Genomic DNA, 12,115 nt, shown 5'->3' with positions numbered 1-12,115 from the left:
GCCGAACCTAGCGGAAGCGCGGGGAGGGGTTGGCTGAGGGCTGGGCTCCTGCAGGGGCGGGGCGTGGCGGATGGGCCCGGTGGGCCGGCTGAGTGGGCGGGGCTCAGCCCTTGGCGGGGCGGGGCGAGGCGGGCGAGTGGGCGGGGCCGGATGAGCGGGCTGGGCCGGGCTGTGCTCTCCTGTCCGCAAGTCTCCGTGTGGCCGTGAGCCGGTGAGCCGGGGCGTCCGAATACTCACCGGGGCGGCGCTCGAGCTGGGAGAGCCATTCCGGGCTCGCTTTGTGGCCGTTGTCCCCCCTGCCCGCCCCGAGCGCCTCCGGCCGGAGCGCAGAGGGAGGGGGCGCACTCCCCAGACCCCCGCCTCCCTCCTCCAGCCGGGGGGAAGAATGTGCCACCAGCTGTTCTCCGCTCGCGAGCGCGGCGCCCAGGAGTGAGGAACTTGGAGAAAGAGGAGACAAAGGCTGCAGTTGGGACGGATGAGTTAGAGACTTGGGTTTGGGCAAACAAAAGGTGCGAAAGACGAGAAGGGGAGAAGGAGATGGCAGCGGGGGAGCCCCGCGGGCTCGAGTTTCTGGGAGTCGCGCTGTGACACGCATGGTTTCCCCGGACCTTCTGCTGGGCTGACTTCCGCGAGCTGGGAGCCGGACTCGGGCGAGTTGGGGAGCGCACGGGAACAATGGACAACTTCTTCCCCGAGGTGAGTGCGCTCGCGGCCGGGAGGGCGGGCGCCGGCGTCCCGGGCCGGGCTGCTTTCCGTGAGCCGGTCGCGGGCTCCTTTCCTGCCCGGACCTGGCCTCCCAGGAGGGAGGGAGGTGCTCACCGCGCCGCGCGCACACACGCTACCGCGCGCACTTAGCCCGAGAGGGTGAAACTTTCAGGGAGTCGCCAGAAATCAAGCCCCGGGGAGTCTCCGGCTGAGTAATCCCTGGCGGGATTTATTTTGTCCCGCGCTCCCGCTGGGCCCCGGGATGCAGCGAAGGTGAGCGTCCTTTTGCGGGGGTGGCTGGCCTCACCGGGTGTCCCCGCGGCGACCCGCGCGAGGTGAGCTGGCGGACGAGGGGCCCGGCGGGGAGATGTGCCTGCTCGGCTGCCTGGGTGCAGGAAGCCCAATAAAACGTTCATCGGGGACTTTGCCTTTCTCCAAGAAAGGTCTGGTCTGGAATTTCCTTTGCAAAACGTGCCGGCTTCCTGTGAGAGGGGTGCAAACACTTCCAGAGGAGACGCTCAATGAAGTGTGAGAAGGGGGAGGCGAGGGTTTAATCGTTCACTGTGTTCTCGGCCTGTCGGACCTTTGGAGTCTAGGTTCTGGTGCTCACCAAGAAGTGCTCTTTTAGGATTTGAGATCATTCCAGAGGGTGAGATCAAAAGATCACGTATTTGTGCTGACTGTCCTTGGCAGATTTGGAATTCGAATTTAAAGAAAATCGTTTAGAGCGAACATTGGTTATTTCTGAAAGATTAAACTGATGCTCCTTTTTGGGTCATTGAGGGCGGGACACCACGGTTACTTGAAACCCTTGACTTGAGAACCCTTTTCTCTGGGATCGAGAGTTACCGTGGTTTCTTGGTTCCCTTTCCTTTCTTGGTTGTGTTTATTTAACAAATTCTATTTAAGTTTGAGGTTTGAAGTGGCTCAAAGTAAACTTAGTTGGCTTAATGAGTCTGATGTGACTTTCATTGAAAGCCAGGGGATGTTTTGTAAATCCAGGACAGTTTTGGAACCTTCCAGCAAATTAGATTGGTGAAGGTTTGCCTCTGTGTTGGTTAACTTGCTTTCTCAGACTTAATTGGATTTATTATTTCAAGTCATTGTACTTTCTGGATGCCCACTTACTATAAATAGCCTGATGACTATTTATAGTGGCCAGAGTGGTATATTCTTGTGTAATAGTAATATCCCCCCTTTTTTTTTAAGTGGTATCTCACAGGTGATACCCACATTCATGGTGAGAGGTCGACTGGAAAAGAATTAATCATTCATTAATACATATTTCTCCTTTTTTTTTTTTTTTAAATGAGACCTATAATTGTGAGACTAGCATTTGCTAGTCCATAGACCTTCGTTTGCATGCCTGTAAGAAGGCACCAGAACTTTTTGCAGGAGTTGCAGGTTAACCAGTGATAAAAGACCAGTGGGCTAGTTTAATTGCTTTCATCTGTAAGAAAACCTGAGGCTCTGCCTGCGGGACTCTTAATTCTTAACTTTTTTTGGCGGGGGGAGGGAGGCCTTTATTTTGCTCTTGTGTTGTGAGTTCTTTAGGAAATTTGATGAGACCTAGAATTTGTATTCGATTTGTTGGGGTCCCCGTCCCCATGAAGCCCGTCTGTGGACTGCAGGGGGCCAGTGACCTCCCGTTTGGAAGGACTCTGCCCCCTAGTGGAAGTGGGGAGAACTGCAGGATAACATGGGGCAGCTGCAACCTCCTGCCCTGGTATCCTCCCATTGGACTTTGAAGTACTGTTTCTCCTTACACTATGCCTTGGTTCAGTGTAAGGAGACCTAGTTGTTGGATTTTATATCCATGATTAATATAATGTTGAAGTTGGCCTTCAGAGATCTTCTTCTCCATCCCCTGCCTTTCCTAGGTGAAGAATCTTAATCCAAAGACGTTAAGTCACTTGCCCAAGGTTGAAGAGGTTGTTATAGAACTCACAGCCTTTTTGCTCTGTTGCTGGTGACTTTAGTATTGGGGAACATTTTTATTCAAAGTTATACTTTTACTCTTGTGATGTATTTCTATTACAATGTTAATTTCTAATCAGAAATTAATTTCTGATTAATTTATTTCTAGTCAGTATTAATTTCTAATCAGAGTTCTTCCCCTAACCATAATTACTTTGAATGGGAAGCCAGCAGGGCCAGAGAGGCTCTACAGTGCTATTAATTGAAGACATACTCCTAACATAGATCCTGTCTCTATGGATCTCTTTATGGAGTAAGTGTGGAAGTGATACATTTCCAAGGACGGCAAAATTGTAAGGCCTCTTGTATCTCTAAGTGGTGTCCTGTTCTTTGGTAACTTTTCCCATTGTGACTTAGGGATAATGACTTATTGCTTGTTGGACAGCAATTTGAAGCTAATGTTAACAATTGAAAAAAAATTGAATGAGATGTCGCATGTATTAGCTCTATGTGTGAACGGCCAAATAACAAGGAAACGAGAGCTCCTTGTGACTAGCAGCTGCTATTTAGAGCTAGACCAGAGTTTCTCAAACTGGGTACCATTGACACTCTGGGTCAGGCAGTTCTTTGGTGTGGGGGAACTGTCCTGTGTAGAGTGGAATGTTGAGCAGCCTGCCTGGTCTCTACCCACTGGATGCCACTAGCACCCCCGAGTTGTGACAACCAAAATGTCTGCAGACGGTGCCAAATGAGCCACAGAGAACAAAATCGTTCCCAGCTGAGACCCACTGAGTGAGCCCCACGAAGCAGTTGCCTCGTGGAATTAATTCCCGTGCGTGTTTCAGGCACAGCTTTCTTGCCTACTTTACGTAGCATCAGGCGTCTGACTGCCGGCCACGTGGAAGCTTGTGAGGCTTGTGCCCGGCAGCTGATGGCTACTGACCTCAAAATGTACCCGGGGATTGGAGAAACTGAGCTCCCTACACTCCCCAACTGAGTTTCAGTTTCTTCACGGCCTTGGATCTTTATGACATCTCTCGAGTGAATTGTGTGCGCGCTTCTCGGAAATTTGCTTTTTCAGCATTTAGAGGTAAGTTGTTAAGAAGTTACTTCGGGAAGAACCTAAGGTTAGGTATGTCTGTAACCAGAAGCAAGTTTTAAAACAAACTGAAAAGGCTCAACCAAGTGGCAAGACTGCTGGCAAACGTGTTGATGTTTTGAAGTGGCCGCTGTTTCCAAGTCCCCAGTGCCGGGTACAGACTAGAATACTGGAGGGGCCAGTCGGTGCCAGCTGGACACGTAAACGAGCGGGACTTCTCCGTCTTGTTTTAGGAACAGGCATGGCATGATGGCTGTTCAAGCAAAAGATCTTTTGAGGCTTATTAACTGGACATATATGAACACTTTGATTTTTCAGAAGTGTGTAAAATATACACAAGTAAGATACTCATAAACACAAACATAGAGCAGGTATTAATGTTTTAAGCGCTAAATTGTTAGTGGAAAGCATTCCAGCTGTACCTGTTTCTTACAGCCTGGGTCACCCTGGGCTGGAACAAACGCACCTCTCCAGGTGTTTAGTGGAAACACCTTCCTCGTTTCCACTTAATTCGGGGTGGTGTCTTAATCTCTATTGTTACCTGGAGTTCAAATAGTTTTTTCAGCTGGAACGAGTTCTTGAGGCTATTTTTCTCCCCTTTTTATAGTGTTTTGTTTGTTTCACATCTTACTGATATTTTTTGTCTTGGTAAAAGAAATTAAGACTGTTGATTTTAGCAGCTCCTTCCTCCCCCTCCCCCTGCCCCCCAATCATCTCTCAAGGGCAAAAGGCAAGCACTGAGGACTTCCTTGTCCCACCACATTCTGCAGGCCACCCCTTTGACGACTATAAAATGGAATCATCAGAACATTCCCTGGTGTCCCCTTTTCCCACAGTGGAGTGACAGTGCCTTGCCCTTTCTGCACACCCCGCAAGGATTCCTGTTGTCACTTTTGGGCCCTGCCATGTTGGGTGCAGCAGAGGCACGGAAGCAGCTGGGAGCAGGGAGCCCTGGTCTCCTGGGCGCTCACCTCTCCCCAGATCAGGCCCAGAGCGGCGTGGGTAGGGCCAGCACTGTTTAACCAGAGCTGTGCAGGGAGAGTGCCGAGTGTTTGTTTTTCCAGCTCTGCTGGCTTTTAAGTGAGGTCACCTTTAAGGACACAAGCCTTGAATGCGCTCTTCTATGGAGTGATGGGAAATAGGGTACCTCCTTATAAATGGGTTTCAAAATTTTGCATTCAGAATAACTGCTGCGTAATTCAGCAGGTCCCCTACATAACGAACGAGTTCCGTTCCCAGAGCACGTTCGTTAAGTCCAATTTTGTTTTTAAGTCCAACAAAGTTAGCCTAGGTACCCAACTAACACAATTGGCTCCATAGGACTGTACTGTAATAGGTTTATAATACTTTTCACACAAATAATACATAAAAAACAAACACAAAAAATAAAGAAAACATGTTTAATCTTACAGTACAGTACCTTGAAATGCACAGTAGTACAGTACAGCAGCTGACATCCAGGGCTGGCATCGGGTGAACAGGCAAGAAGAGTTACTGACTGGAGGAGGGAGAGGAGGTGGGAGATGGTAGAGCTGAAGGATCGTTAGCAATAGGAGACGGAAGGCAAGCTGCAGTTTCACTCACGCCTGACATTGATGGAACACACATTCGCATCTTTGAAAGTTCGCAACTTGAAGGTTCGTGTGTAGGGGACTTATAGTCTCAGGTCATTGACTTGCAGGGCACGCTCAAGCAGGAGCAGCCAGTGAAGTCTACGGGAAGCTGGGCCACACTTCCCTGGGCCTGAATGCCCCTAGGCGGGTTGAGAGCCTCGTCCCTACGAGTAGAAGAGATGTGGCCTCTGGGAGGCTGTACCCTCCACACCTGTGGGCTCTCAGCCAGGTTATCTGACCTTCCTGGGCTTCCTTTCTCTGTCTGTAAGTGAGCATAACGGTGTTGACCTTGCATGGTTATTAGAATTCGAGATAAGATTTACAGAGCTCTTGGCACCTGGTAAGTGAGTAATAATTCAAGATTATAGTAACTTAGAAATTAAGAACGAGTGGCCTTTGATGGTGACTGAAATCCCAGTACTCTATGGTGCAGGGAAATCTTGGTCTTTGAGCTGTTCCCAGTATCATTTCTGGTGCTAGATTGCATTTTTTAATTTTCTCCCTTTTGACCAATGCACTTCTGGCTGATTTTCCAGAACTCTGTCTAAAGCATGTCTAGATTGCTTATAAAGTCAAGCTCACATTCTTAGTCTGGTTTCCAAGGCCTTCTGACCTTGCAACTCTCTTTATTCTTTTCCCGCACGTGAATTCTGTTCCAGAGGATCTATTACCAATCCTACTCCAAACCTTCGTCTGTGCCGTTCTCTCCGCTGATCGGATGTCCTGCCTGTCTAGCTCGTTTTGAAACCATCCCCAACAAGGCTAGTTCATGGTCACTCCTCTCTTTCCTATGAACTTGACTCTACTTCTTTCTGTCCTGGTTGTGTTAGGAATTTACCCCTTTTAGCTGGAGGGCTTTACTTATTATTATTATTTTTTTTCCTTCTCAGATGAATAGACAGAGTCTTGAGAGGTTAAATAATCCGATTTATAAGTTTTATCACCTCGTTTGCACTCAAAGGTCCTTAAGGATGGGATTCTATCCTTGTGTAGCTGTTATTTTCCTCTCGAGTACAGATTTTTTTTATGGTGGGAGGGGAGATGCTTCTAACTTTTTCTCTTGATTATGAAGCATTTTACAGTTCTTTGAAGACAGTAAGAAATATGTTTGCTGTTTATTGAGTGCTTATTGTGTGCAAGGCGTGTTTCTGAGCACTTTCCATTCAGTAATTACTTTATTTAACAACCCTCTGAGCGAGGTTCCATCGATGAGGCAAGTGAGGCAGAGAGAGGTTAAATAAGCGGCCCAAGGTCACACAGTTAGAAAGCGATGGCCAGGCTTTGAACCCACACAGGATGTCTCCAGAGGGTCTGTGCTCTTCACTGCCATGCTTGAATCTCCTGTTGGTGATCACTTGTCTTATGCTTGCATCACTGTTTCTTTGATAAAGTACTTAAGACCTTAGGCAGTTAGTGAATGATTTTTGAGTTGAAAACTGCATGGGGGTTTGGGAAAACAAGTGGCCCACGCCCCAGAAACACTGCAGACCCCTCAGGAAAATGTTCATCAGCTTTTGAACATGCCACCAATTTTTATTTGGTGTGCCTTTTACTTAGGAAAGACAATTCCCTTCTGTTTCCTCGTGAGGTGTGGTTTCTAAAGCTGCCGGCCCCAACCTCATGAGGATGGTAGGGAGATTTAGATAATAAGGCACTTAGAAAACTAGATTTTTGAGAAGTAGTTATTTTATTAAAAGAAAGGATAGGGCTCATTTGTCTCCCTATTCTAAGCCTCAATTATCAGAGTATTCCTCTTGGAGGTTTTCTGATGGAATCTTCTCTTTCGATTAAAGATTCTGGCCGCCTTCCCAGAGTTTCTCTATATCCGTTGTTTTACTTGTTAGCTTATTAATGCTTGTGGGTGGAGTGATCTTTGACAGGAGAGCGGAACATTTCTCATGGAGCAGTCCTTGAATAAAACATTTTGATACCTCACTAAAAGCTGTTTGGAAAATGTGTCCGCCAGGCTTAATATATGAAACTTGAGTCCCCAGTTTAAATCTAGCCCCTCGTGTCACATGACATCACATCACATCATCTGACTCTGCCAGTTACAGGAAAAAGTGTTAGAGTTCTTGTGGCAAAGCCGTGCCACATCTGTTGAAACACAGCCAGAGCAGGGGAGGACCAGATGGCAGTTAGGCATTTCATAGTTCTGTCTTCTCCCCGACTTCAGTATCTACTCTTCAGGATGAAAATTGCCTCTGTAGAAAGGCATTTAAAATTGTGGTAATTTAAAAAAAAAAAAAAGAGAGATTTATATTAGAAAAGGTAGGCAATGTTGAATTTTTGTATTTTGTGGTGGGGATGTTTATCTTTATTACCTGTCAGTGATTAAAGGGCAAGGTAAAATGAGATTTGGACGTTGGAATAGAAAGTAGCTTTTTCACTTGGCCTCTTACCTAATACTTGGCCTCTTACCATAATTCTTTTAAGTGTCATTTTTGGGGGTCAGTTAATAACATGTAAGCAGTATCCATTGACAGTGATGTACATTGTGGAGAGAAGTGGACTTACCTCTTTGTAGAGTCTGTGTTCATGCTATCTGCTTTGTGTGTTAAAAGTCTATTTAAAAGTTTTTCTGGTAGACTTCATGCTCATGTGTGAGGCTACCATTGATTTTTGGGTTTTATCAGCTTCATAGATACTTAAATTGGGTTGCTGGAATATATGTAGAATTAAGAGTGTTCTTGCTTAAAAACAAAAGCTTTGATAAACATAGATTTACAATATTACTTTTCCATGTCATTCTTAAACTTTTTTCTTCCCTTAATCCTGCAAGGAGTATGTGCTAAGTTTAGAAAATTTAGAAAATGCCATAAGCAAAGGACAAAAACTTTCTCAGTCCTACTCTTAATGTTTTGTGGTATATGCTTTCTTTGCCTCTGTATCTGTTTCTGTGAAAGGGCACCTGTAATGTTTTTCACTTAAGAGTTGCTTGAGAGGGCTTCCCTGGTGGCGCAGGGGTTAAGAATCCGCCTGCCACTGCAGGGGACACGGGTTCGAGCCCTGGTCCGGGAAGATCCCACATGCCGTGGAGCAACTAAGCCCGTGCGCCACAACTACTGAGCCTGCGCTCTAGAGCCCGCGAGCCACAACTACTGAGCCCGCGTGCCTAGAGCCCGTGTTCCTCAACAAGAGAGGCCACCGCAAGGAGAAGCCTGCATGCCGCGACTAGAGAAAGCCCGCGCACAGCAACGAGGACCCGACGCAACCAAAAATAAAATAAATAAATTTAAAAGAGTTGCTTGAGAAAAGCTTTAAATGGCAAGGATCTTGCATGTATACAGACAGCCCCTGTGATTTTCAGGGCCAGGGACAAGAGTACAAATGCAAGCCCTATATCACATCTGTAAAATATTTAAGTTATAAATCAAGCTTCCAAACTGGTAAATAAGTGTCTTCTATTCTCCTACCTTGATAAATATACCTTCATTAGGACACAATCGAAAAATGTCTAAAGCTATGGGTTTTATTGCCCAAAGTCAGACTATGAAAGATGAAGAAAGATAATTATAGTTGCACATGTGTGGGTGTCCTATTGATGGACCAGTGATGTCTGCGTGAGTAATAGACATATACTCCATAGTAAATTTTCAATAGGTCTACTTTTCTTGCCCATATTTCAGCAGAATCACTAATTATATGGTTACAGTCAAGATTTTCACAATAATTTGTGTTACTGACAGTAATGCTAAAGTAAAAAACCTTTCTTGAGTCATTGTGGTTCTTTAATTAATTTCGGTTTGGGGACGCTTTGCTAAGGCAGCCAGTAGTTATTGACATTGTCAACAAAATTCATACAGCAATATTTAGGTTAAAAAAAGGAATAAAATTACGTGTGATAGGTTATTGATACTGCAGGAAGCACAAAATATTTTAATTTTATTGTATAAGTCATATCATTAATATTGTGAATTTCCACTGTTTCTTAAAATATTCCTCAAACTTTTCAATCCTGTGTATATTATAAAGAAAACTGAAAACAGAAGTTAATTCGTTAAAAATCTGTTTTCAGATGAGACTAAACCTTAATGCATCTCAGCCAGAAAATAGTCTACATATAAAAATGTGTGAATCTTTTTCTTCCTAGTCATGGAAATGTTTTTATCGCCTTATATTTTCTTAAAATACCAATTTTGTTGCCTGTTTCACATGTAGTTCCTGTTTGAAGAAATTTTTCTCTAAAATTTTTAAAAACACATTTTTTTTAAAGTGAAGTGGCCAAGTTAGGTTTTTTGGGGGGTTTTGGAAACTTTTGCTAATATTAATAGTAAACAATAGTTTATATCAAATAGCTGCTGCTACTGCAAGTTCAAAATTAATATAATATCATTTTCCACCAAAGACCGTGATTTACTCTTTATTTGAGGAACTTCTGTTTGTTTACCTTCTTTTTTCTTTGTGATGCACAGTGCACTCTGAAACCTATAGCCCAAGACAGAGGTCCGAGGTGTCTGGTCTGAGTGGCCCTGCGTTCTTCCTGGACATGTGTCCCTATTTATGTGTCCATTCTAGGTGTATCTAGGTGTTTGCTATTATAGAAAACAGGACACATACATTCTCGTACCCAGGTCATTGCACGCTTGTCTGATTATTTCTCGAGGATAAAATTTTCCAGGAGTGGGGATGTTTGTTCAAAGGGTTCGCACATTTTTACTTAGACTATTTGGCAGCAAAAGTTTTCTGAGAGGTGTCGGTGCAGCTTACAGCAGGCACAGCTGAGACACCCTGTCATGATGTATTTATGATAGCAGGGATTTTGTAGCTTCTTCTTAGACTCTTAATGACATGCATTGTTTCACAGAGGAAACACATAATACTAGATTTCTGTGTCCACTTGTTAGGTTCTTCTCTGAACCAGAGTGGAGGAGGGAGGCATTCTTCTCAGTCAATTACAAGTGGGGTGTTGATTCGCATCTGACCCCCAGAAATCCCAGTGCCCGTACCTGATGTTCATTTAAGGCCAAAGCCTACACAGGGGACCTTGCTGTATACCGCCTGGGGAGCCATTGGCCATTTGTTTGGGGAATCGTTTGTATGGATTTTTCTTTTAATTCTTATTCCTTTGCATTGTAAGTATCCTTGTGAGTTAACCCTGAGCTACAGCAGTTACGTGGTGGTGGTGGTTGTAGCTATAGGGATTTAGGTAACATACAACACTGTTGACGGGTGTGTGTGTGTGTGTCTGTGCCTGTGTGTGACTGTAAGACTTATTATTTTTATTAATTACCCCCAGGAGATCTTTCCATGGACTTTGAAATAGAAGTGTTGAGTTCTGGGTGAAAATAACACTCCACCTTTTACAATGTATACCACTGTCATTTAGTACAGGTTTGCTTCTGTTTATCTCTGCCCACATTTTGTTCTTTCAATGATGAGCGCTAAGGGCCAAGGGGTATGTACAGCCCTCCCGTAGCTTTCAGCCTCAGATTTTCAGAGGTGGGCAAGGGTGCCCTCTTTCGAGGCCTTCTCAACCTCAGCACCCTTGACATTTCGGCCGGATCAGTCATTGTAACGCAGGGCTGTCCTGTGCTTTGCAGGGTGTAGAGCGGCATCCCGGCCTCTGATCACGAGATGCCGTAGCACTCGCCTCCCTGAGTTGTGACAACGAAAAACATCTCCAGACGTTGCAGATATGCCCTGGGGAGGAAGGGGGGAGTAAAATCGCTCCAGTGGAGAATCATGGTGCCATGGCCACACTTTTGTAGCCACAGCTTAAATTTGGATCACTCCCGAACTTTCTTCACCCTTCCTCATTTATGTCGATTCCTAATTGCTTTTCATCTCTTTGGGTGATGGGGAGCACACATTTATCAGTGTTGAAATTTTATTCTCTTTAGGATCCAAACTCTCCCCGGGAGACTTGGACACTTAGAATCGGTTTTATCATCTAAGTTGTGTTGTTCCGTCTGGTGGGAATATTCACGCCCAGCTGTACCCTCTGCCCTAAAGCTTTTGTTGGTCTCCCTCCTAGTGTTTTACCTCATATTCCCAAAGTTCTCTCCTTAGAGCATTAGGGAAATATTTATTATACCGAGTAATCAAACTAGCTGTTGTTCTCCACTAGGAAAAAAGGAGGTCATATTTTCTCAAAGTTTTGAGAACATGTTGAGGTAAGTTGTAATTATTGCCCTCTCCCTATATATTTTGTACAGTTTTATTCTGACATGTTTTGCTTTTTTTAAAAAAAAAAAAAAAAGAAATACAGGCTCAGATGTTGCCAGAATAGCAGAGAGGTCCTGTGGACCTGTCACCCAGCTTCCCTGGGGGTGATATCTTATATAACAATAGATAACAATGGTACAGTATCAAAACCAGGAAATTTTCATTGGTCCAGTTTACAGACCTCGTTCGGATTTTTGCATCCACTCATCTGTATGTGTGCATGTGTAATCCTAGGCAGTATTACCACACCTATAGATTCGTGCAACCACTAGCACACCCAGAATACAGAACTCTCCCATGCTTCGTGCTGCCCCACGAGAAACAGTCCCACCCTCCCCCCAGTCCCTAGTAAGCACTGATCTGTTCTTCTCTATAATTTTGTCATTCGAGACTGTTACATAAATGGAATCAGTGTGTAAATCCTCTGAGATTGGCATTTTTCACTCGGTGCCCTTGAGACCCACCCGTGCTGTGTGCATCAGTAGTTGCTTTTTATTGCTGCGTAGTATTCCAGTGTACTGGTACTCTTTTAATACCTGTGCTAACATCCATTATCATTCTGAGGCTAGCAGTTATTTGCGTTAATATGCTACTCTGTCCCATGGCTGCTGAG

The 12,115-nt window shown here is 45.0% G+C and overlaps 1 protein-coding gene across 1 annotated transcript in view; it reads left to right on the top strand.

The window, feature by feature from the left end:
* Positions 1–191: 191 nt before the first annotated feature.
* MYO10 (myosin X) overlaps positions 192–12,115 on the top strand; it is a 213,683-nt gene continuing 201,759 nt past the window's right edge. The window contains 2 exon segments of the mRNA XM_082380348.1: positions 192–617; positions 619–696. Coding sequence (XP_082236474.1) covers positions 594–617; positions 619–696 — 102 coding nt within the window. The 5' untranslated portion in view covers positions 192–593.

This window comes from Balaenoptera borealis (assembly GCF_965194805.1).
Source record: "Balaenoptera borealis genome assembly, chromosome: 2".
Lineage (NCBI taxonomy): Eukaryota > Metazoa > Chordata > Mammalia > Artiodactyla > Balaenopteridae > Balaenoptera > Balaenoptera borealis.
This window is presented reverse-complemented; position numbering and strand designations above follow the sequence as displayed.